This window comes from Orbicella franksi, chromosome 13, assembly GCF_964199315.1.
Source record: "Orbicella franksi chromosome 13, jaOrbFran1.1, whole genome shotgun sequence".
NCBI classification, from domain to species: Eukaryota; Metazoa; Cnidaria; class Anthozoa; order Scleractinia; family Merulinidae; genus Orbicella; species Orbicella franksi.
The window spans coordinates 9,759,095-9,785,565 of record NC_138157.1 but is presented as its reverse complement, the minus strand read 5'-3'; the positions used below and the strand labels follow the sequence as shown (position 1 = coordinate 9,785,565).

The following is a 26,471-nucleotide window of genomic DNA, read 5'->3' as shown; positions in this document are numbered from 1 at the left end:
CAAAGACCATGACACAAACAACATAGTGAGTCAATTTTATTTACAAAACATATTTTGAATTTAAATGATTTAAAACAAAACTGTTGAGTTCCCATACAGAAACCCTTAGGGCTTATAAATCACGTCTATGTTACACATACAGCTTAACATAAGCAAGAGTAATGTTTGTATATTTCTCGCTTAATGGCGACCTGATACAATTGAGAAGCCATTTTTCAATGATGACAAAAGAAAAAACTTTATGTAACATCAGTTTACTCAAAAAGTTAGGAAGTAAATCAAAAACGAGAATTATTGATAAGAAATTTCCTATTATGTCATCTCTCGACACTTTGAAAAATAAAGAACAAATATATAAATAAACTGAACACGTCTTTGATGTTACATAAAAGAAAATAAGTAAGACAAATAGTTGGTAAGAGATTACGAAAACAACAGTTTATAAGTAAACAGTACATAATTATGAAGAATGTGATGAAAACCTCACCTAATTTCCCTCCTTGCACAACCCCAAAGGAGCTCCAATGTTAAACCCCAGGGGGATCACCCAGCTACAAGCCTCATCATAATTATTGTTGAAACACTTCAGTTTTCACCTATGTTGCCCCTCCCCACCCCAGAACAATGTTAACAAAACACTTTAAATGGACATATGGATGCATTTTGCCACTTTCAAACATTGAAAGGGGAAAAGGGGGTTTTGGCATGCTTTTAATAGTTGCTAAAACCGAAATTCAAAACATTTGCATGTGTTTGAACTAAATGTGATGAGGCTTGTACGTCACAGTCCATGTTGTTCAAGTGTTGGGTTAGCATATTATGCCTGATAACACATAGTATTTTGACGTATGTAAATGAGGTGGAAAGTTTAAAAGCTGTACAGGTATTTACCTCGGGCAAAATCTCAGTTCATTTTGGTCTTGAACAGAAACAGTTTTCACATATGTAGAAGATAGATCTCAGTTAAGTGAAGCATGAGATGGTAGCAAATTAAAGATTGAAGCAAATGTGAGAATGACTGAGGAGTGGACTGTGGGGTTCCAGAAAATATCCATACCTCCACCAAGGTTATGTAGTTTTTACTCCCCCGCCCCCTCCTAGCTGGAATTTCCAGCTTAGCTTCATACTTTCCCTCAAAACTTTGGCAATTGAGACCCACCACGCCCTTGGAATTTCCAATGACCATCCTTGGAGTGGATATGGGTATTTTCTTGACCTGCACATTCTGCCTCACATTGAATATTTTTAGTCAAATGACAAAAGCAACCTAAAAAATTCACAAAAAAAATATGATTATCTGGACAGAGGAAATATTTTACGACTGGCATTTACTCTAAGATAATGTCAAAAACTGAACAAAGTACAGGATAAAGTTTTCTTGGACTAAAGGACATGCCAGCCAACTATCCCAGGCTGGTAATTCAGAGTACAGACGAGTAGAGGAAACATCCGACTTGAGAGCGTGAAACAGGCTTAACATCAGCAAGAATCAGGCAGATAGCAGCCTAGTTAAAAGCACTTGACATCAGCCTGAAACATGCTAATATCAGACAAGCAAAGTTGACTCCCAACACACTTGACTTGGCTGGTATTTAGTATGCTCTTTGCAACCCATTGCATATTAGTCAACAAAATAAACTGACAGATTTTTCAGAGAATACAAACAATTTCACACACATTTGAAATTTATGAACAAGTATAATGTTTGGAACGTTAGAAAATAATGTTAATATATTTAAACAATTTTTACAAAAATACTATTTTATACATTTAAGACAAATGTTAAGAAAATATTGGTATTTTTAATGCTGCAGTTCTTATAAGCTTTGTGATGAAGTTAGTATTAGATAATATCATCTTACTATCAGTACACAATTATGGTGTGCAATAACTTCTAAACTTAAGAAATATTTACTTTTAATCTATAAATTACCTTACTGTATTCCCCCCCCCCTCCCCATCCAATGGGTTATGGTAAAAACCCAAGAATTCTTCTTCCATATTTAGTTATTGTGAATACAATTTTTTTGCAATTCGTTATTGTGTAGAGACCAATACATTAGGTCAGTTTAAGTTTCTCAGTGCTGAAAATGTAGCAATGACTAAGTGATGTGATAGCATTTTATATGAATATATAAATGGAATTACCTAAGATTATGTTAGCAGTCTCTATAATGCAAGAGTTATTTACTAATACAGTGTAACAACACTGCATGAGTGCATGGGACATTTGGCAATTAATATCTGAATTTGATTTGGGATGAATTGCGACATGCTTGTGTGAATATACCAAACCTTAAACTACTTTACATTTCACAATTTTTGAATCAAATTACGATTTGAATATTAAACTATTCATTTCATGAATGGAATACTGAAGAATGAAATCAGAGGTCCTTTATAGAATCTGTTTCTTCGTTCTTGCAAGAATGGATGAATAGTTTTCGCTGTAACGCAGGATGAAAGGCGATTAGCTCAGTCGCCACAACTATGACAAAACAGGACTCAGGTAGCTAATCTATTTCAGTTGATGCTACCACAGAATTGACTCATTACCCATTTCCAGCACAGAACTGCGTCGAGCGGGAGCCCCAGACCTTGTTGAACCAGATGAGCTGCTGCTTGTTTGGGAGTATACTCCATTAAGAGTACTGTTTCTAGATGAGCCTGAGCTCTGACTTCCATTAGAGTCACTGTAGTCACTGGTTACAACTTGATCTTCCCTAGCCAGTTTAACATTGTATAACTCGGTAATGGCTTTGAGAGAGCCTGGTGTAACAATACCAAGAGTCACAGAAGAGTCAGTATTGCGAATTAATGACACAACAAAAGGATGATCACCCCATTTGCAGTCTATCTCATCCACAGAAGTGATTATATCTCCTACATGAATTCCAGCATCCTGCAAAGAAGACAACACCTTCGAGAGTCAACAAACAAACACTACCTAACAACAAAAACCAGCGGGATTTCTGAAAACTAATGTCATCCATTATAAAATTTTCAAATAATCCCTAGATTTTCAATCATTGCAGGAAAAGCAATATCCTTAGTGGTAGAAAAAAGTGTTGATTAGTAAGAAAAACGATGGGGTAATAGTCACAATTCCCAGGGTTTTTCAAACTGAAGTGTTCCTTGTGATGAAACCTTTGTATTACATTATGGGCGGGACAAACAATACAAGGTAGCCATGTTCAAGATTTTTTACATTTCATTTTCTTTGCCTAGCTACTTCTGAGGAACAGAAAGTGATGAACAAACCTTAGCAGGTCCTTGTTCTTCCACACTCTGTATAATAACGGGAGCAGAGCCAATAACACTGAAGCCATAGCCTTTGTTACTTTTCTTTAATGTGATACTCCTTGGGACACTCCATTCTAAGTTTGCATTGAACACATGTACAGGACCCTAAGAAAACCAATGAGGTTAATACTTAAAGACAACTACAACAGATGTGAAAATATCCTGAAGTTGAAAGAACTTAAGAAGGAATCCATCAGAAGTTTGAGTAACAAGTGGTTAAAAACTTTGTACCAACTGGAGGTTATTTACATCATTTTATAAACTTATGCGTGACTGCATTATAAAAAACACTTGAAAGTTTTGAAATGAAACTGATGATGAAATTTTACCCGTTTTTTAGCAGTTTCTCTGAACTTTGAAATTTGTTTTCTTGAGTTCCCATGGGAAATTTTTTTCAGTGTTATTAATCAGGCAACTATAATTATATACCTTTAGCTTTAAGAAAATGTAAAAAGGACATTCAAATACCTAAAATTCTTCTGGTACAAGGTTTTTGTCTACTGAAAAGTGAAATTGCTTGATTTCCTATCGGATTTCGTCTTAATTCTTCCTAAAATTCCCAGTCATGTCTCAGCAACAGAATGTTAATTTTAAAAACACTATAATGGTATGTTGAATTGACATAAAAGTACACCATATAACATACCTGATATTAAACATTACTCTTTGAGTTACACAACATCCAGCAGTTTAGTTCAATTAAACTACCATAAATAACTATATAATAAATAAATATTTTTTCACAGAACACAGTCTGATCTGATTCTCAAGGTCAAACATCTTTGCCATAAAATCATGAAGTCTAAACAAAACTAGAGGTCGTGCAAGCTCATGTACATGTAGTCTTCACTTTGTGACAAGTACAATTTATGAAATGATTTATGCTCCTAACATTTACATGAAATATGTGGAGAAATATGTAGGGAGAATTTGTGTGCAAATCACATGCAGTACCAATACACGAACTGATATCTCACCAGTCTATGAAACAAGTCTTCTACTGAAGCTTGACTAAAATTAGGTGGAATACAATCTGCTTTTAGTCTTGGTAAAGCTGAAAGGCAACACAAATAATCACAATAAATTCAAGAAGTTGTATTTTTTGAACAATTATGTTATTTACATTTTCAATCAATGATAAAAAGATGTGCTTAATGCTGAATGTTAAGCACACTGGATTCATGATTGGGTAGTCTGGATCTAAGCCCCTGCTAAGGTCACTGTGTCATATTTTTTGGCAAGACAATTTCCTATCCAGGTGCCCCTTTCCACAGAGGAGTTTATATAAAATATTGAGTAGTGGCTGAATAATAGGATAACAGCCAGAGACGTTACAAGTACATAATTTGCTAATAGCCAGTTGCAGGCTAATTTCACTGGCTGAAAAAGAGCTTATAACGAGCTTAAATTTCACTAGATTTAGAGCAACTTTGATGCTACAGGGGCCAGCCAGCTGAGCTTGTTAATGAGCCAGTTTAGTGTGAGCTTAATCACTAGGACAAACAACAAGTTACTGGCATCTCAATACGTGGAGTATACTGACATAGCACTCCTTGGATCCCTAGAGTAGAACAGACTTATCCCTTATGAAACTGACAGTAAAAAAGCAACTACTGGTATTTTCCTTTATTTGTTCAAAAACAATTAGACTTGAGATTAGCCTGCAAGCAGGCTCACCATTGAGTCATGGGCGCAAGCCACGATCCGGCAGGAAGGAGTCCGACTTTCTCATGTCGCAGCTTTCACGCTCGCAGCTACACCACGTGCGCTTGCCGGCTCAAACGTGAGCCTGGTCGCAGGCTAACTTGAGATTGGCACAATAATTAGGAATAAGAATCCCCAAGTTGACCTACTTACCTTTGATAGGGGTTGGTCTCAAAGGATCTTCAAAATCATCTTCTTCTTCCATAGCAACTAATGTGTCTGTGGTTTTGACACGAGCTTCTTGAAGGGCCTAAGAAAAATAAGTAACATTGCTATATAAAATGAAAACTGACATCTTACTCAAAAACCAAAAACTTTATTTCCTTGTGAAGAGAAAGTATTGACCTTTTGTAATCCTACTACTTTCCTACAGTGCCGACAAATTTGTCTTGCTTTCATGGCTTCTTCATGTGATTTAAGTGCAGAATGGAGGTGTGCTTTGGCTAGAAGAAATAAAAAATAATGTGTTATTAACACAGTCACTGTTTGTAAGCATGACATAAAAGGACAATTTATTCATCAGGATACAAATCATTGCTTGCATTGCCATAATGCCATAATATTTTTTTCACATGTATCTGCACTTTTCAGTCAATAACATTATATAAATAATAAAATATTATTACCACTCCACCTTGCATTTATTAACTATATAAATGTTTTTGACTTGCTGAAAAGCTAGAAGTGACATCCAAATCAGAGGATTGATAACTGGCTACCTAGCAAATAAACCATATTCCTATCTGGCTAGAGATTTTTAACCTCCAATGATTTGAGGTAATTGTTTGTTCATCAGAGTACTACTGTAAGTGTGCTTCTGCTGAACATTCAAGCAATAAAAGCAAATACAGTCGAACCTCCTGTAAGCGCTTACGGGAGGTGGTGGCTTACGAGAGCTTAGACCATATTGGGTCTAAATATTGCCTCATTAGCATATGGTAACTGCAGAGACTTACCTCCTGTTTTAAATGTTTTATTCATATGAAAAGTCAATTTCGAAAAAAATACAACACTACGATATGGACAAAATGGCAGCAAAGCATAACTTCATGAACATATTACTTTGTTTAAGATAACTATTATGTTACCTTGCTTTTTTCTGATTGATTTATCATCCCACTGAGACACGTTTAATGAAGAGATCACTGCTTCTTCTTCTTTATCATTGCTGGAACTCTCTAAGAAAATGAAAAATCAAAAACAGAAAGATAAATAATTACTCATTAATTACTAAAATGAGCAATCAAGATTGCAAGATATCATAAAGCAAAATTCTGGGTATAAACCCCCCGTTATATGCCCTCTTGAGGAAACAATTCAAGACCACTTTACTATGCGTACTAAGTCCCATACTATTTCCAGCTTGGCATATAAACTTACCAACACTTTTAAGAAGTCCTTCAGCAACAAAGTAATGTGACAAGGCTTTGTAATGAAGACTCATTATCTAAGACATGAAAGCAAGGAAATGCTGAGAAATCATTGACTGTGTGTGAGGGTAAAATGAGAACATCGTTGGCTTGAGGCCATGTTGCAAGCATGGACAAAGTGTAGCAGGAGTCATGTACATATAAAATGACTGCTGCCTGGTCGTTCACATACTCACTATGGTTAGTTTATTTGCCTTTATATAAAATAGCTAAGTGTGCCCAGACTACATATGCAGGTTGAGTTATTGTTTCTATAGGACTGTCTCAGTGAGGTGGAACAATGGTATGACACACACTACACTGATTTAGGGAAGAATCAGTTGGTTTTTATTTTTTAATTATTCATTTAGGGGCTCTTCTAATAATATTGGCTATGTTAACAACAACAACAAAAAACAAAACAAAACAAATTAAAAACAAAACATGTAGGCCTTGCTCTAAATCTAGAGTTAACTCACAGACATCATGTTCTTCCAAGACAATGGAACACAACTCAAGCAGATTCCAGCATTCATTGTCATCTGGGCCTTTTTGTACCTTTGACTAACCTAATGGTAAATAAAAGAATTGCTGTTTGTGGACGAAGTGAACAATAAAGACTGTGCACATGTAACAGTGTACTGAAGAATTTTAAAACAAAAGTCCTACCTCAACACACTCCTGTGCTGCACTTATCTTGTGTGACAATGCATCTTGTATTCCTTCAAGACTTCCCTCTTCCCACATACACACCTGTGCCTGGGCCTAATGGGGAGCATGTTAATTACTTCACATGTGAATCTTTTACTAAATATCATATGCCCTTGATCTTAATTAAAGGCTGGAATTAACTTACTAAATAAATAATGGCTAGAACGGACTGGTAATAACGGTCAACCACTGGACAAGGGCCAATCAAAAATTTCCCCTGTATTGCACAATCCTAGCAGAAAGTTAGACATTTTGGCCAGATAATGTTTTTAATTATCACTGACTATTAAGATCAATTTGCAGATGAATTTAAATCTACTTTTATTTAATTACACTCTTTCTCTGGAATGTACTTTTGTGCTTTGAGAATTGACCCATTTCTGACCACTGTTTATTTTGGTAAATTCCATTTAATACCTTGCCATTCCGCTAGACATTACAGCCAGCCAGTGACATTCATGGTGATGTGGTTCATGATGAGCAAGCCAATCAAAAGGATATTGCTTTGATATACCAGCAGATTCTCACAACTTAGTAACATTGTGCAATTCCAAAATATCCATATTCCCTCCGGAGAAGGGATTGGAATTTCCTGAGGGGTGAGGGGGAGGGGGTTCCTTAAGACCAAAAAAACTTAAAGAAATGTATGAAGCTTAACTGGAATTTCCAGAAGGGTGGGGGAGGTAAGGATATTTTCTGGAACTACACATTAAAGAATGGGAATCAGTTTGAAAAGGAACAAATTTGTGCTTGCGACTCACCAACATGACTGCCATCAGCATGTCCATTACCTCTGGTGTCAAGTCTGCACTTGGAGAGTTGACAAAATTGTCTTTTATAAACTTGAATACACCTGCAGGTATTTACAAAGCATCTTAAGAATACATGTAAAGACCATAATGTGACATTACTGTGCCCCCATCCCATCTTAAAGTCAACTGCTCAATATATACCCATGTTCTGAACCAACTTTACAAGATAACTTACAGTCCATGATTGCATAATAATTAAAGTCCTGTTATGTACAAGCAGAGTAATGAATTCTTCACTGCTCAAGCTTGCTTGATACAATCTACACTAGTCAAGAATAACTTCTATATATCTTAATAATACCATTATTTTTTATTTATTTATTTATTTATTTGTTTATTTATTTATTTATCTATTTATTTCCTTATTGTATTAACATTTATTCATATATAGTGCTATTCCTACATTCATGGTGCTTTACAAAGAAATGTATAAAACTATACAATCAGTAAAACAATCTATACACAAAAGGAACAAGGTTTAAAAACTAAGTACAGTTTGAAAATATTAAGTAAACAATGTCTACAAAAACAATGAGTACCTGTCCACAAATAGTTTAAAAAGCTATGTTTTAATAAGGCCCTTTTGAAGCTCTCGATAGGTGAAAAGCTGGGGTAGATCTGGTTAGACTGTTGGTACCATTTCTTAAATTGATGTTGGAAAGTGATGAATAAGAACTCTGAGAGATTCTAATTGAGTATTCTATGAGCCACAGACTTAAGTCGTATTAGCCTGACGGATGCAGAAATACAGACAAGAACAAACCAATTAGTTAGCTACCTGCGGCTTTGTTAAAAGCATCAATGGCCACACTTAACCCAGATTGTGTTCTTCTGTCCTGCAAATAAATACAAACTTTCTTAAATGCCATGACACACATCTCTATTATTACTGACATTAATAATAATACAAAATTATTAGTAAAAAGAGTATGTTCTTTTGGAAATGTGAATCTAAGTTCAATATTGTCTCTCTCATCATGGTCTATCTTCTGCTTGTAAACATGTCTTTCTTGAAAGGGGAAAAATATTATCATCAATTTTTGGCTTAAAAAATTTTAACATCCAAATTGACAGTTTGGGAGTGCAATCTGTTAGAAAGTTCTACAACAGAAACAAATACATTACAAGTCTCATTCCTACTTGTGCTTACTATGATAGTCTAATAATATTGTTAAGTAAGGATAAAAGATCTTGTTCAGGAAGTTTATCTATGAAATTGTGTGAGATGTATTTGATTTGGTTAGATGTAACTAATAGACAAAAGTGTAAATCATAATTACTTTCTGCTGTGTTTGAGTCCAACAAAAATGCTGACAGAATAGTTAGATAATGTTTTAAATACACATCATTTATGTACATGTATCATTCATGGAGTTTGTTTCTTACTTGTTTTGCACCAATTTGACTCCAGATAGAACCAATGTTGAAGAGAATGCTAGCCTGAAAACAAATTGATTGCATGAGAGAATCCCGTACACACCATACTGTACACACATGGCAGACAAGAAACTGGAATGTGGGATTTAGTTAATTACACGTACTGCTACCTTGTGAGTCATTATGGAAAAAAATGGACAATCAAGAGCTGTTTGTCACTCTGCTAAAAGCATCAAAATAATGTCTTTGATCTTTTAATACATAAACTTAGGCTATCACTCATGACAATCAATATGTAAACCTGACTGCCAATTTTTAAAATTTTAAATGGAGGAAAACAAAATTCTGCTGCAAATTTCTGGACCCTATAATAGAGTCAAAGTGACTCCCTGTGGGAATTCTTTGGAGTCACAGGTACATTTGTGGCATAGAATACACCAAATTTAGCATATTTATAATCCCTGATATAATGCAGAAGTAAAGATCTGTTGCCACTGTCTAATCACAACATTTTGCTCAACCTCATTCAATAAATTGTTAAATGTTTGGGTTTTTGACTAAATGAGTGACAACTTAACTATGGTTTGTGTGCAAGAGTACAGTTGGTGTCTTATGGCCTGCAAATGTGATGTGTAAGTTATGTTAAAAAAATGTTCCAGTTACCTTTTCAAATGCAACAGATCTCTGTATTTTTGGCAATCCCGTTGTGGTGTCAAACCTGGAAAAGAAGCAACTATTTTTTTATCTACAGGTCAAGTAATAGCACAAGGGTTTCATTAACATTTTCAGCAGGATGGCAGCTGGTTACATTTACAGGCATCAAAACTTTTTGAACTAAATTCCTTTATAAGAAAACCTTTCCCATCCATGGTCAAACCAGCCAGGCAAATCATCCTCACAGCTGGTCAATTTGCCCAGTGTCCGGCCCTTATTGAAGCCCCTGGTAAGGAATATCTTATAATTTATTCGAACTGCAGAGAAAGATAAGACATGATTGATCATCACAGCCACACACATCTTATGCAGCTCTTAAATACAGCCTGAACAGGATCCCGTTCAAGCCTGATTTTTTTTTTCAGGCTTAATTTCACTGAATGGAGAGGGCCCTGTGATGACCAATCATGTCTTCAAAACTACAAAACCTTTCATAAAAAAATTTAACAATAAAGATTAGCACCATTTTCAAGTTAAAAAATATTTGTGCGAAAAGTAAACTAACTTATACCAATGGTAGAGGTGCGAAATTGAAAAAAAAGATTAAGATAGCTGTTCAATGTTCATGTTCATTCCAATGAGGTGTCAAACACTGGTAATGAGTTCAGTGTCTGTTCAAAGCCTAAACAAATACTTTTGCGCGAATGGAGTCTGACTGTGTGTTAAGGCTCGGTTTCTTCTTGCGAATCCACAACATTTCGTGGATCAAGCAATCGAACTTTCCCTGACATTTCTTTAGGATCTTAAAGTTGTTAGTCAGGTCACCAACTGTATCAACTCGGTGTTCATTTTGAAGGTGTTTTCCGATGGCGGTAAATCGGTGTTCCTCAATGCGCTTGTAAAGATGACGGCTAGTGTAACTGACGTATTCTGCATCACACAGATCACATATATAGTTATAAACAATGCACTGTTGATTGATCAAAGGTGGTTTTGGCTCTTGTACTTTGAGATCATCGCCAATTTTACGGCTTCTGAACACCGGCTGTAGTTTGTGATCAAGTTTATTACTCAAGTCCGAGAGATGTTTCTTTACTATGTCCGCTGATTTCTGGTCTTTAAAAGGCAGGACAATGCGGTAGATATTCTCTGTTGGAGGCGTCGATCTTGTGTCTGGTGACATCACTGAATTAACGAAACGGGTGATGGTGGAGTTCACAAGAGAATCTGAGTACTTGAGGTTAGAAAAGATCAGTTTAAGGCGTTCGCATTCTGTTGAGAATAGTTCCCATGTTGAGGACAAGCGGTAAGCACGGTTTAACATGGTTTTAACTAAAAATCTTTTATAGCGGTTGTCGACATGACTTTGGTGGTGTAAGAGGAGACCAGTGTTTGTGGGTTTACGGTAAACACTTGTTACCAGCTTGCAGCCCTTCTTGCATATTTCAATGCCGACAAATGGTAGCTTACCGTTAGATGCGATCTCCATGGTGAAGGATATGGATGGATGACAGTTGTTCAAAGTCTTCAGAAAGGCTTCTGCGGTTGGTATGTCTTTCATTGTGGCTAGTGTATCATCCACGTAGCGTCTGTAGAAGTCTGGCAACTTGTTCTCGTTTTGTAGCTTTTCCTCGATAGAACAAAGAAAAGTATTGGCCATTAGGGGACCCAAGGGAGAGCCCATCGCTACTCCATCAATTTGTCGGTAGAGTTGACCGTTAAATTGAAATAGCTGGTCCTTTGTTGCTACTGACAACAGTTCAATTAGATCAGCTTTGCTGATGTTTAGATGGTGTGTTTTGTTGAACCAGTTGTCAACAAAAGCTCTATCAGCAAGGATCTCGATGGTTTCTTGTAGTGGGACGTTCGTAAATAGCGAAGAGACATCATAAGATACTAGGATGTCAGATTCGTTGAGGCTCAGATTGCAAATCTCATCAGCGAAGGAAAATGTGTCAGATATTGTGTAGCTGTTGATCGACAGGGGCTTCAGTTTATCGTCGAGCCATCTCGCGAGGGCGAAGTTGTAAGTACTTGTGGCGGATAGAATGGGCCTCATCGCCAGTTTTTCTTTATGAAGAAGGAACTTAACGGAATCTACGTTGAAATACGCCGGAATTGTTCATCGCTCCAATACATGTGCATCCTGAGAACGATGGTTAACCTCCACAAAAAGCACTATGAGAAAATGATGAGCGGCCATATCAACAAAATCATGAAGCTGCTAAACAAAGATCACGATGTGGACAAACATATCCAGAACATTTCCTCCTACAAGCTTTCATTCTTCCAGAAGCTTGTTCTGTGTCGAGGTTTGAAGTTTTCCTTGCCGCAACGCATCTCTTCAATGGACATTCAAGCTAGCTTCGAGAAAGCCTTCTGGCAACTGGAGCCTTCATTATCCGATGATAAGAAGGAATTAGCTGCAGTGACCCTTCGATCGATCGCGCTTAACTACATCGAGTGCAAAGCCCCCAAACCACCGAAAGTGCTACAAAGAGCTATTGAGCAACTAAAATGAAGAGATGACATCGTAATCACGAAACCAGATAAAGGTACAGGAGTAGTTGTTATGGATAAGGCAGAATATGTTCGTCTTTTGAGTGAATCTTCCATCAACGATACAGCTAAATTTACCGCCGTAAGTTCGGAGAGACCCAAGACGCGTGGACGACCGCTCAAAAACTACCACCCTTTACTGCAGAAAGAGAAACACCTTGAATCTGTCGTGCGCAAAATTCTCCCAAAACAGATTGCCGACTCAGTTTGCCCGAAAGGATCACGACTCGCCCATCTTTATGGTCTGCCAAAGACTCATAAAGAAAAACTGGCGATGAGGCCCATTCTATCCACCACAAGTACTTACAACTTCGCCCTCGCGAGATGGCTCGACGATAAACTGAAGCCCCTGTCGATCAACAGCTACACAATATCTGACACATTTTCCTTCGCTGATGAGATTTGCAATCTGAGCCTCAACGAATCTGACATCCTAGTATCTTATGATGTCTCTTCGCTATTTACGAACGTCCCACTACAAGAAACCATCGAGATCCTTGCTGATAGAGCTTTTGTTGACAACTGGTTCAACAAAACACACCATCTAAACATCAGCAAAGCTGATCTAATTGAACTGTTGTCAGTAGCAACAAAGGACCAGCTATTTCAATTTAACGGTCAACTCTACCGACAAATTGATGGAGTAGCGATGGGCTCTCCCTTGGGTCCCCTAATGGCCAATACTTTTCTTTGTTCTATCGAGGAAAAGCTACAAAATGAGAACAAGTTGCCAGACTTCTACAGACGCTACGTGGATGATACACTAGCCACAATGAAAGACATACCAACCGCAGAAGCCTTTCTGAAGACTTTGAACAACTGTCATCCATCCATATCCTTCACCATGGAGATCGCATCTAACGGTAAGCTACCATTTGTCGGCATTGAAATATGCAAGAAGGGCTGCAAGCTGGTAACAAGTGTTTACCGTAAACCCACAAACACTGGTCTCCTCTTACACCACCAAAGTCATGTCGACAACCGCTATAAAAGATTTTTAGTTAAAACCATGTTAAACCGTGCTTACCGCTTGTCCTCAACATGGGAACTATTCTCAACAGAATGCGAACGCCTTAAACTGATCTTTTCTAACCTCAAGTACTCAGATTCTCTTGTGAACTCCACCATCACCCGTTTCGTTAATTCAGTGATGTCACCAGACACAAGATCGACGCCTCCAACAGAGAATATCTACCGCATTGTCCTGCCTTTTAAAGACCAGAAATCAGCGGACATAGTAAAGAAACATCTCTCGGACTTGAGTAATAAACTTGATCACAAACTACAGCTGGTGTTCAGAAGCCGTAAAATTGGCGATGATCTCAAAGTACAAGAGCCAAAACCACCTTTGATCAATCAACAGTGCGTTGTTTATAACTATATATGTGATCTGTGTGATGCAGAATACGTCGGTTACACTAGCCGTCATCTTTACAAGCACATTGAGGAACACCGATTTACCGCCATCGGAAAACACCTTCAAAATGAACACCGAGTTGATACAGTTGGTGACCTGACTAACAACTTTAAGATCCTAAAGAAATGTCAGGGAAAGTTTGATTGCTTGATCCACAAAATGTTGTGGATTCGCAAGAAGAAACCGAGCCTTAACACACAGTCAGACTCCATTCGCGCAAAAGTATTTGTTTAGGCTTTGAACAGACACTGAACTCATTACCAGTGTTTGACACCTCATTGGAATGAACATGAACATTGAACAGCTATCTTAATCTTAATTTATTCAATTTCGCACCTCTACCATTGGTATAAATTAGTTTACTTTTCGCACAAATATTTTTTAACTTGAAAATGGTGCCAGGATGACACCGAAACGTCGTTGCTCAGTTTTTTCGCTAATCTTTATTGTTAACTGTATTTCCAAATTTAATCTTATAAGAATAAAAAAATTTGCCGTTTTTAATGACCACATGCATGAATAAAAAAGAAAGTGGTTGCTAACTTATTGACAATAACTATTATCAATAACTTGTACAATGAGAGCCAGTTTAAGACCAGGCATGATAAAATGTTAGTTTCTACTTACCAATGGAAGTAAACTGGCATGATGCATCCCTTTCTTTTGGGAAAGAATTTCCTCTCCACAAAGTACAGTTGATTGTAGTACATGTACAAAGCATGAATACCTGCTTCATCTCTGCTGGCCTTACACACGGCCTCCTGAAACATTCAGTTTTATGACCATCAATCATACTCTTGCACATGTGCACTAAGTTACTAAAACAATGACTGCCATAAAGGACATTATAATATCTCTTAGTTAGTACAAGCGCTGTGATTGGTCAATTTAGTGGGGCATACTCTCCTGTACAGCCCGCTAAAATTTAAAGTTGGTTTGGTTGCAAAACTGTTTTGTGATTTATCCCAAGTGTTCTTAACTTTTATGGCAAGTAAAAGTTTAAAACTTTCTTTTACTCTAAATTGTGTATTAAAGCGTGCTAACAACTTAAAAACGATTTAAAATTGACTCACTTTGCTTTCAAAGTGCGTCAGAAATTTGAAGTCGTTCCGCATGAATAGAAATCGTTCCTGAGACTGTCAGAAAGGCAGTAGAGATATAATAAATATCTTACTAACCTTATTTTCTCGGTCCATACTGTAAGGTACGGATCCTCGTTTTTTCCCCTTCAATTTATGGCCCGTGCGCTTTGCGCTTGGGCCATAAATCAAAGGGGAAAAAACTTGGTCCATAACGTACAGTACAGACCTCAAACTCGGTTAGTAAGAGGTATTTATGGTATTTAATGGCTACTACATGTAACATTTACAATGGGACAAACCTTTCTGAGATTTTCAAATAGCTCAAGTTCTTTTCCATAATTTTCTGGAGTTTCACTGTAATGTTCTAAAATAAAGTCCTGAAAGGAAAGAAAATGCTGTTATTTATTTACTAGGTATTTTTTAAGCTTAAATTCATTTCATCAGTCTATGCAAATATTAAAATAATAAAGGCAGAAAACAGGAAATAGATACAGGATTTCTGTTGTTGTCTTAAACACTGAATCGGGTTTAGCTTTCAAGCCTAAAAGTGAGAATAATAAACATAAATACAGGTGAATAACTACGCATGGCATGTGTTATGCACAGCTAGTAATATACTGTTAAAATATGCCTCTTTTCACATTAAAATCAATCTCATCGAGAAATGAAGAGAAGCATTAAATTCAGTGACTGGATTCATCTTTAGACCTTTAGGCTGACATAAATTTGATCAGACCTTATTTTTAAATCTAATTAGTGAGTTCTTGCTAATTTATTTTTATTTAGTGATTTTCACATAATCTCTATTTACAAGCCCAGTAATAATGTTTACCACACTAGACAAGTTGCAGACTTTTTATAGGACATTGTCTTTTTTTGATTGACTAGCATCAATACTACATTTTGAGCAGTTGTCAGTAGTGGTTTTGGTGTGGCTGTCACAAAAAGGAGGCCTTGCATTGAAAAAAAATTGAGTTAGATAATACACAGCTTGAAATAGACAGTTTTTAATAGTCTTGAAACCTTTCATTGTCTAAAAAATTAATTTTACTTGTTTCAAATTTAGAAGACATATTGTGGATGACTTGACATACTTTACTGGGCTGGTAACGATAACAAAAAGGTCACCATCCCGTGTTGTTATTCATTTTTAACTAGCAGTATTTTGATTGGTCAAAGTTCTTCAAACACTGCTTATAACATTCTCACAAACCACATGGATCACTTAGAAGAGGGTGGTAAAGGGGGGTCAAGATCACGTTTCACGGAATATAAATTGGTCCTTTCACAATTCACGGGAATTAAAATCAGCATTTCACGTTTCATGAAAAAAGTCATCTTTTGACACAAACTTACATAACTTATGACATTTGAAAGTTACGCCCAAGCACAGCCTTGCTAGATGTCATTATCATCTGTCCACTTCTGGTTCTAAGTGCAACAAAAAGAAATCCAAACAAAAACACGAAGAGGAATGATTGTCCTGTCGTGGTCATGCAATGTTGTTAATTACTGTCGAAAATAATTGAAGACACAACCAGAATCACGGTTCACAACGAATTAAATACTTCTCATTTCACAGAGAATTATTTTGGAAAATCACAGTTCACGGCTTCTAATGAAATCACAATTCACGAGCAAAAAAAAAGCCATTTCACATTTCACAAGAAAAATATTAAGCCATTCACGAATCACGAAAATACCTTTACCATCCTCTTAGTAATGATACATGTATTTTGAGTGGAATGATCATGTGTGTTGCATGTGAGTTTACACAAACCTTAAACTGAGGCTTGAAAGCAAGCTCTTTTGTTTCTCTGAGACCCACAGCAATCAAAGGAATCTGATGCTCAACACTCCTGTATTTGTTGACCAAAATAATTAGAAAATACATAAGAATAATATTTTAACCACAAAGAAACAAAAAAAAAATCATTTTAATTAAAAATATCTGGCCAATATGTATATCTTTATTTAATATAATTATTCAGTCAAAGATTAGCAGCTCTTAGTCTAGTGAGTGGTTGAACAGCAGCCAAACCACTTGGTAGACTCTGAGACTGGAATGCTTGGCAGAAAATAAATGCCCCAAAATGTGGCCTGAAATATGTAGCACATAGACAATCTTTTAATTTATAATATAGATAGGACCCTCAGCACACTCTGATTGGTCAAAAACCCATGTTTTATCAGAGTATAAAACATAGAAAAAGCGTGATGTTTTATTGTTTTTCGCCATATTACCTATATCATAAGCACATGAAGAAGCCTAAGCTGTGTATTACACTGTGTTAAAACATTCTGGACATTTGAGAACACTTGAGAAATGTAGAAAACACTCACCTGTGGCTCGTGTTTTCTACATTTCCCTCGTGTTCTCAAATGCCAGTCGTGTAATACACGGCTTAGGCTTCCTTATTTGTTAAATATGATATGGGTGCTTGGATGAATATGTACGATCCCCTGAGAATTTACAGCTCTCAAGTTGGAGTTAAGCTGTTTCACCTGCGATACAAAATGTGGCCAGATGAAATTTAGACTGATTTAAACTCGAGAAAATTGTTGTCCAGCAGCATCCCTCGTTGATGTGGGGATGTGGGGTTCTGCAGGGAAGCCCATGAATTTACAGATCTCCTTCTGAGGTCAGGCCATTTCACTCACGTTGCTTCACATTTATAAATGCTTCTAAAGGCTTTGCCCCCACCCATAGCATCTCTCCCCAAAGTTAGAAAAGGGTGAGTACTGCTATTGATTTCCACTTATATAGTGCAGTGGTACCTGGTGGTGCCGCTCACAGTTTGCAATGGTTACCCTGCTTGATGGGCCTATGATGCTACTGGTAAAATTGCCTTTTGTTGATACAAATACCCACAGAGTAACAGGTTTGTTACAGGTGTGATGATAACAGCAACAGATGACTCAAAACTTAATGACAGCCCTTCTCATTGTATATGTTAAACAATAAAGTAAGAGTCACCTGTCAAACTGATAAATATCCCAGGTGCTGTTGATTCCTTCTAGCTCCTCCTTCAGCATATCCAGCTGAGAGTTGGCAAAACTCAACTCTGTCTTAGCAGCAAGCTTTGTTTTCCGGTCATTTGTTATCCTGTAACATAACTATCCCTTTTTATCTGTAGTAGTAAGTTGCAGTCAGTGCAATTTTCATTTACTTCTTCCAAAAAACAGCCTATTTTATCATCTCAGACACTCACTAGTTTCCCTGGTAAAAATTATTAATATTAACAGCTGACATCACATCATTCCATATTACAAAATGGTCAATAAATCGTTTTCACTGTCATGCAATAAAAAATGATTTGAAAACCATTCAGTGGATAAAGTCAAGAAATTGTGATATTATAAGAAATAAATAAAGAAGACACTTCTCCAAGTTTTAGGTCTGTACGTTTTCCCAAACCGCAGATATTCATCAAAATGTTTCGCAGAAATTTACAGAGCTCAGTATGGAGTTGCCACGTTGGTGCACCTCTGTTGTGCATCAACATGGCGACTGAAAAAGATTGTAAACATCTGGAACTTAATTTGGCTATCTAGGCGACTGATTGTCTGTACTGAACAAACAAGCATTTATATAAGCACTTTTCCTAATGCTCTAACTTCTAAAAAAGCTAAAAATCATGAGATGGATATATATTTTTCAACAAACATGATCGTAGCTTTGTGTCACGCACCGCCATGACTCTGAAATTCAAAATACGCTGTTTTCCAAACAAAGCACACGATTGAGCTGTAAAATTGTAAAGGTATAAATCTACCCCCTCTTATGTCTTATGGGGATAAAAACTTTCCTGGCTCTTTAGTTTTCGATTTTAGAAAATGATGACATCATGTGAGATCTATAGCTAAAAGTAGCATGACTAAATATGGACAATGTCTCATTTAAGGTGGCTCAAAACAGTAATATTTCCATGAGACGCCTGGGCTCTAATGCACACTTCAGCGCTAGGCATCACACGATCACCCGAGGGGTCGTGAGAAAGAGTGCAAGATTTCAAGTTTGCAAAACTCACCACAAACATGGCGGCACGAGGCTTACTTCGTAAAACTTTGTTTCCACCTAGTTTAGTGAACTGTTTGCGATATCGTTTATTTTTATTTTGGAAAAGTCCTAGAAAAAAAGTCAAATTGGGTTATTCCAGAAAAAATACATACCACCCCCCCCCCTGACAGATGACAAACTGGAAATTCTCACAGGAGGGGGGGTTGATGGCTCGGGAAATCCGGGCGGGAGGGGGGGATCTGAACCTAAAAATTCTTCCTCAGGGGTCACTTTTAACTTTAACCTCGATCGATATATTTTAAACACTTAAAAAAAGAACTTTGCAATGGGAAATCTTATAGTCTTTCAGTTTATAGTGTTCTTACCCCCCATGCTTTAAGTTTACCTTCATAGGCCCTGTCAATCATGAAGAACCAGCGCAATAAATGGATAACAACAGCTTTATGACTGGATGAAACACCGTTGACTGAGCATGCAACGACTGGAACATTTTTACGGTACCCAGGCCACCCCCGCCTGTGCTTTGTAACATCCTCAAAAATGCGAAGAAAAGGCGATTAGGCTGAGAGTCAGTTGTACTTTTCTGTTTTATTCAGGCAACCCAAGAACTCGTTTTGCTGGCTAACATGCATATGCACAATTTGCGTATAATTTCTTACTTACCTCTTACGATGTGTAACTGTAAAATCGTGGATACGATACTGCCATGCAAAATAATTAGATCCACTGAAACAATTACTTTTCTTGTAGAATCAAGGTTGTCCAAAATTTTGCTCGTGGTAAATGCCGCGATATACCCCAATATTTCTGCATAAGCACAGGCAAGGATTTATTTTTTCAATGCTTTTGAGCACCACTGAAATAGCGACCGATATGGTAAAAGACAAGTTAGTGGAAGCCAGAAATTAATGTGGGTATTACGCATAAAAATTTGAATACTTGAAAGAAAGGAACAGTTCCAGTTGACCTACAGACCCATAAAGGTAACAAAATTTAAAATTAGTCTAGTTCGAAAAGCTTTCTTAACAAGCTTAAGTAAATGTCACACTAACAGTCCTAACAACGGGAACTCGATCTTGTAAACACGTGCCAATGCAGGCCGTCTTGTCACTGAAAACTGAAATTATAGTTTTTATTTATAATCGCCTTCAGGACTTTTTTCGCTGTAATTTTGCTAACATTTACATCATTTTTAAGACTTATGAATTTCTTATCTTGTACATTTGTTGTGGTGCAGAAAAAGGCAAATGGCGTTTTAGAGGAGAGTGTGAGATCACTCAAACGTTAAACACGATCATTTGAATAACCTGATTTAAAAAATGTTGAAATTTAACCTGCAAAATTCGCAATATTTGCAGAGCTTTAAAAATTATAATAAACAGGGATCTTTTGGATGAAATGCTACGTCTTTCTATTGCCTGTTGTTTCCAGTTAAGGCCTTTTTAAAAAAAAAAGTGGAAATCCGGGTGGGAGCGGGGCTCTAGCGGTCTGGAAAATCCAGTCAGAAGGGGGGTCAAAAATGCTTGTCATCCATCGCGGGGTGTGTATTTTTGACTCTGTCTTGGTCCATGAACACGCAAAAAATAAACTTGGCCAATATCCAACCATCTTGGCCTCAGGTTTGAATTGGTCAATCATCTTTATATCATACAACCTAATTCAATTTGATCCGATTGCAAACTTTCAAATATGTAAATCTAAAATATAGAAGAGGGCACTCGCATTCTTCTCTATCAAAACAAACAGACCCTGAAATATGTGTATCAAATTAATTTACAATAGTTATACAACAGAAAATTCTAGAAATGACAAGCCGACACCTAAATAGAGAGACCAAAGGTTTATTGAGCTTATGTACATTCGCAAGCTTTATTAGGTTAAACTGAATTAACTAATAATTTTCAAACCTGAGGGCTTTCATCAAATTCTCTGCTCCGTCTCGCAACTTCGTCTGCTTGAATATTTTCTGATTTAAAACTTGTCTTTTATGTTGTAACTTCCATCTGGCAGATGTCTTGCGAGAGCCTAGTTCACTGTCATCCTAAGTGGCATAAAGTCAAATGTGGATGTATGAATGAGGATTATGAAGCTTAAAGATTTTCCAAATAAAGAAGACTGAGTAAAATAATTTAGCACGCAAAATTGAATATTGTAAAATCAAACTCAGCGACCACTCGCCGGAGCTTAGCTTAGCGTACAGTATATGCTGAAGTTTTGTTTCGTGATAACAGACCCAAATGAGCAAATATTTTTAATGATAGAAGGCTTGAAATTAGGGGGCTTCCCGCCGAAACGACTCAATCACAGAAGTGATATTGGGCATATTATTACTTATTAAAGCTTACGTACCGACAAGAGTGCTGTTTCTCTAAATTAAGAAGTTAAAGTTGTCGCTTACCACTTCAAGCGAGCTCCCACGATCATTTCTCGCCTCACCGTTCTCTGACATTTGAAGTCCGTTCGCCACGGGGAACATGGCGGTCATGTCTCGTTTCAACTAGAGTTTGTCATGAACTACCAGAACAAGATTTTTAAAGCGAGCACGTCAACTATACCGGCGAATCACTTAAAGTCATTGTTTGTGTCAGTTTTTGTTTCCCTGCATGTTTATATTTCCGTTCAAATTCCAACATTAAAGAATCACTCTGAAGTTTCAATCACATTAGCACAACAAAGGTGTGCGGTCAAGAAGCACGTGATCGACATGCTACTGTACACAGCTCTCCCATCCCTCGAGCAGAAAAGCTTGGCAATAGTAGGCCCGCACAGCGTACAAAGTAGGATCTCCAACAATGTTTTTATTAGGAACTTTGGAGTCAGAAAGTCAGAAGATTTGCACATCAAAATGTTACAGCAGTTCAATAAAATGAGAATTGTTTTTAACAATTGAGAAGGACTAAGATCATGAACAAATTGAAAGATTAACTGCTTATGGACATAAATCATTTGCCAAAAGCATCTTCATCACAGCATTCAAATGAAATTATCTTAAAGCAGACATACTTAAAAATTTTCTTCAAATTGCCATATATTGTACAATGCAATATGAATTAAAAAAGTGGGGTTCACTGTGTTTCTAACAATTTTGGGAAGGTTGGATAGAAAGGAGACTTTTACAACACAGGATACAAATTAAACCACTGCACTGAATTCATCAAATTAGCAGCCGAAGGTAATTTTAATGACATTTATCAGATCACATTAATTTCTTTTTTCAATTACAAAACCTAAACAGAATCAATACAGCAGTCCACTCTACATATTTTCTGGCTTGGGTAGATGGAGAGTGTTATTATGTTACATTAACCAAAAGGATCTGTATAAAAGCAGGGCAAAGACAAGTGCCTATGTTACTTCTTGACTTGAATTAAAGCACAAACATTTTTACTTGAAAATTATCTGATAACAGTGATCACACAAAAGGTAGCAATTCTGCATCTTTATACTGTGTGATAAATATATATAAAACAAACATTTGTGGGGGATTGTACAAGTCATGATTAATCAGGGACACACTACACACACACACACACACACACACACACACACACACACACACATATATATGTCTGAATTTATGAAAACCGTGTCAAATCTGGGGCAAAACTTTCGCACCTGCCTGCTGGCAATAGCCGGCAGGGAGGCCTTTGCGGTGCTTGAAAAGCCAGGGGGGCTTCCGTCAAGGAGGGTGGGGGAAGATAGCCCTGGGACCTGGCTACCCGCTGATACCAAGCGGGGCTGCCAGGAGCTAACCCTAGGGGGGTGGGGTGGGTCACAGAGAGAGGCACTTTCCTCAGTTAAAACTGCTCATTTTCTTTGCAGGACAGCCTTAGCCGGCAATGCCCTGCAGTCTTAGGGGCTGGCAGCCAGCCAGCCAGACACAAGCAAGGTGGGTGAGTAGGCTGTGTGTTGACAGAGTGCCTGTGGTGGTTGATCGAGTGAAAAAGCCTGTGTATTTTCTTGGAAAAGTGTCAGGCTGGTTGTGTTGAAATTAGCACGGTTTTCATAAATCCAGAGTTGTTGTAGTAGTTAACACAAGGTTCATACTTCTTAGAGATGGTAGAATTCCAGTAGTGTTTCAAGAACATGTGGAAGGAGAAAATTTTCAAAGAGTGTACCAGGGCCCTGAAGAAAACATCAAAATTCTAGGAGTTTTCAGGAATTCAAAAGTAGTGCAAACCCTATTAAAATACAACATCATTTGTATCCATTTTCACTTAAATAAATTAGACTGTTTATTGTCTATTATAATAGTACACTTCTGACACTAAGTTTGGCTTACAAAGAAGAAATCCAGAGAACAGTCATCTTCTATGATTCTATGCAAAAAAAATGTTGTTGCAACTGAACTTATAAAAACCAAAGTCAGTCACATTTTTTTCAATGCAGGACATATTTGCTACTTTTGAGGTCAGCTGTAGAATGTCAAGCAGTCACAATACCTTGTCTGTAAATTATTCTAAAAGAAAATATATATATTTTGTAAACTTTAATGAACCACAAATCTTGGGGGAATTTCAACAATGGCAGGGACCCAGTTACTATGAGGTTCTTCTATGCATTGATAGAATTATACAGAAACGGATGGGATCGTAAACAATTTCTCCACAACTGCTGTAGAAAATAATATCTGGTATTTTTCCCAACATTTTTTAGTAAAGATAAGAGCACTGTCATCTTCAGCAATTTTAGTATCAAATTTCTCTTCTCTTGGCCAAGCAACATATGTAATCTTGATGCCAACAGCGACCATGAGAAAAATACAATGAGGATGACTGCATTGAAGACTGGCTTTTCCACGCAGCGCAGAGGCATAAACATGTCATAGACTCTTTCTTTAAAACAAAGTTAGGGAAAATGAACTGCAGAGTAAAATATGATCCAGACTACCTGCAAATAAAATAATTCAAGAGAATTGTTGCTACATAAATTTGATGGAATACAGAATAAGGGATGATCAATGGTAAAATCAGAGACTTGCTGAGATGCCAAAACCCTAGTCTGAAACCCGAAACTAGAACTTGAACAATTTTGGACTTCAAAACATATAAAACACAGAAAAATGAGACCTTGTGACTCATCATAAAGGTTTCTATAATTTAAGACTTCAAAATAGTACAAAAAGTTTTCAAGACCCAGGATTTTCAAGGGAAGGAGGAAACTTAAGGAAGTATGAAAGTAAGGATGGATGGACACACAGATGGAAGGAAGGAAGAAAAGGAGGGACCTACTGATTATAAGGTTCACTTTTTGCTCCCAAAAAGATGGCTCTTTGAAGTTTTTAAGTTTGTGGGAAGTCTGGATTGCTACATTTTCTCACAGATGCTGATGAAAGGACCACTATCTAAAAATTTATTTATGACTTAATGAATTTTTACTTAGTACTCACCAGAAATAAAGCAAATGATGTCATAAAACCTTCTTTAGTCAGTTCCCATGGCCCACCATATTCTTCCTCATCAATCTTTTGAAAGTTTGTGAAGTATATATACAAAACGCCAGCATTTATTAACGCAAATCTAAAAAGACAACGACATTGGTTTACAGTTCATTCCTGGTTCCAGGACTGACAATTTTTGCATCATAGTATTATTTGTTGATTAAAAGGAACAGACAAATTGCTTGATGAGCACGAGTCCCATTATCGGCACTTCATACTGATGACTCTTGCTGTGATTATTGGAACATTAATGACCACTGCTACGCATATCTCTTGAGAAGAATGAGCTTGTTTCATAGTAAATATTTTTTTCAACAATGTGTAAAATGTTCATGGCCCTCTATTCCCAGAAATTGTTTTTAGTAAACGTCTACTGCCCAACAATAATACAAGGTACAAGATATAAGGTTCAATTACACTGAACATTTACAAATGTTAACTATAGCTTTTTTTACAGTAAGGACACTCGAACTGTGAACACTTCACATTTTTTTTTGTACATCTTTTTTTTTACAACTATTAGAATAAAGCTTCTTGGTATAATGTATAATTTTAGCACTATAATGTTAGCACTAAAAAGTATGTACAAAAAAAGTGATTTACTATGACAATGCCACCACTTATGGGCATGCTAGTCAAAACCTTAATAGGGCTGAGGAGATTCCACAGGTCAATTTAGATCATACCATCCTAGTGTACTTAGAACATCTATTGTGTTTTATACTTACAGTCCTATGGCAAGAATTCCTTTCAAAGGCAGTATACCCCAAATAATGCCTAAGAGAATTGCTAAAACTTGTCGAAACCAGTATATTACATCAAGGAACTCATCCTAGTGAGAAAAGAAGTAGCAGAAATGCAACATTTAACAAATAGATTCCATGTAGCCATACGTTATTTTAAAATAATTTTCACAGATTACATCAAAATATGGTAAGAACAAAAAAGTGTTAATACTGCTGTTCTTACCACATTTTGACATTTTCAATGATCAATTACTGAACAGACGCATGACAACGTGGAATCTACTTGTTTACATAATAAAGAAATAAACAAATGTTATTGACATCATCTATGCCCAGTATGTCCTACAAAAGACCTTTGAAGCTTGGGCAGTTTGTTAAATCCTATTATTACAGACCACGAGATGTTCCCTAAAGAATGTTTCTGTTATCCATCTAAATATCATTCATTCAAATACATGTGACTACTTGAAAATTTGAAAGCAAGAATTCCCAAGAGTATCATCACATAGTCTGAAATGGCGCAACACCCCCTCCGCAAGCTAAAAAGGTCCATTGATCATAAGAACCAATCAAAATGCAAGAAAAATTTGATATCTTATATTATATAGGCAAATGTCAGCGCAAGCATGTAACACAAATCTGCCGCCACCATGTCACAAAGAACTTATACGGTGTCTAGCTTGTCCTGGCACGCTTAACAAAGAACTTGGTCATCTTATTACTGAGTACTAAATCAAATGCCAAATGAGCCGTATCGAGCCAGCCTGTGCATGCAAACGTACTGCAAAATTTGACTGCGAGGACTACGGGTGTCTTTTGCACTCCTATTATCCTATTATAATGCTACATTATTAAAATAAGTCAAATAATGGCCAAAGGGATCACTATCCAAGACAGCTTGCAAACAAAATACTTAAGTGATCAATTTTTATCTAGCTTATTTTATAAAGTTCTTAATCTAAAAGTAAACGCACACTTTAGACAAGAACATATACCTTATCTTCCCAATTAGAATTCGTCTTGAAAGCTTTCTTCACTGTCGCAGACACTGATCCGTTTGCTGCAGCGACATCTTTCGGAGATTTCTTTAACTTTTGTACAGACATTCTACGCTAAAAACAGATATATTAAACTAAATTCTCGAACAAGTTCTCGCACATGTATTCTTGAATTTTTTTTTGTGTCGATGAAAAATACCGCTGACCACCACAAGATACCCCACAATGCCCCTTGTTC

At 36.8% G+C, this 26,471-nt stretch overlaps 2 protein-coding genes across 2 annotated transcripts; both read right to left on the bottom strand.

Moving 5' to 3' along the window:
• Positions 1-23: 23 nt before the first annotated feature.
• On the bottom strand, positions 24-23,153 carry LOC145464846 (rhophilin-2-B-like). The gene is made up of 19 exons (XM_081448647.1): positions 21,448-23,153; positions 20,957-21,090; positions 18,006-18,134; positions 16,809-16,887; positions 15,328-15,405; positions 14,574-14,707; positions 9,980-10,034; positions 9,326-9,379; positions 8,718-8,775; positions 7,889-7,980; positions 7,086-7,181; positions 6,896-6,985; positions 6,388-6,454; positions 6,096-6,185; positions 5,353-5,450; positions 5,161-5,257; positions 4,281-4,357; positions 3,262-3,408; positions 24-2,902 (listed from the first exon to the last, which is right to left on the bottom strand). The coding sequence occupies exons 1-19, from the start codon at positions 21,532-21,534 to the stop codon at positions 2,534-2,536; spliced, it is 2,031 nt and encodes a 676-aa protein (XP_081304773.1). The 5' UTR covers positions 21,535-23,153; the 3' UTR covers positions 24-2,533.
• Positions 23,154-23,266: 113 nt separating this feature from the next.
• LOC145464868 (GEL complex subunit OPTI-like) lies at positions 23,267-26,409 on the bottom strand. The gene is made up of 4 exons (XM_081448670.1): positions 26,231-26,409; positions 25,218-25,321; positions 24,439-24,568; positions 23,267-23,939 (listed from the first exon to the last, which is right to left on the bottom strand). Exons 1-4 carry the CDS (start codon positions 26,339-26,341, stop codon positions 23,898-23,900), a joined length of 387 nt encoding a protein of 128 aa, XP_081304796.1. The 5' UTR covers positions 26,342-26,409; the 3' UTR covers positions 23,267-23,897.
• Positions 26,410-26,471: the final 62 nt, after the last annotated feature.

Excerpts from the sequence above, each read along its gene's own strand:
- LOC145464846 (XM_081448647.1), bottom strand. The coding sequence starts at position 21,534 with ATGACCGCCATGTTCCCCGTGGCGAACGGACTTCAAATGTCAGAGAAC. Across the intron at positions 15,406-16,808 it reads CTTTCAAGCCTCAGTTTAAG|GACTTTATTTTAGAACATTA; the intron begins GTTTGTGTAAAC and ends CTTTCCTTTCAG. Across the intron at positions 4,358-5,160 it reads GAGACCAACCCCTATCAAAG|CTTTACCAAGACTAAAAGCA; the intron begins GTAAGTAGGTCA and ends GTTGCCTTTCAG.
- LOC145464868 (XM_081448670.1), bottom strand. The coding sequence starts at position 26,341 with ATGTCTGTACAAAAGTTAAAGAAATCTCCGAAAGATGTCGCTGCAGCA. Across the intron at positions 24,569-25,217 it reads GGAATTCTTGCCATAGGACT|ATTTGCGTTAATAAATGCTG; the intron begins GTAAGTATAAAA and ends TTGTCTTTTTAG. Across the intron at positions 23,940-24,438 it reads CATCATTTGCTTTATTTCTG|GTAGTCTGGATCATATTTTA; the intron begins GTGAGTACTAAG and ends TTTTATTTGCAG.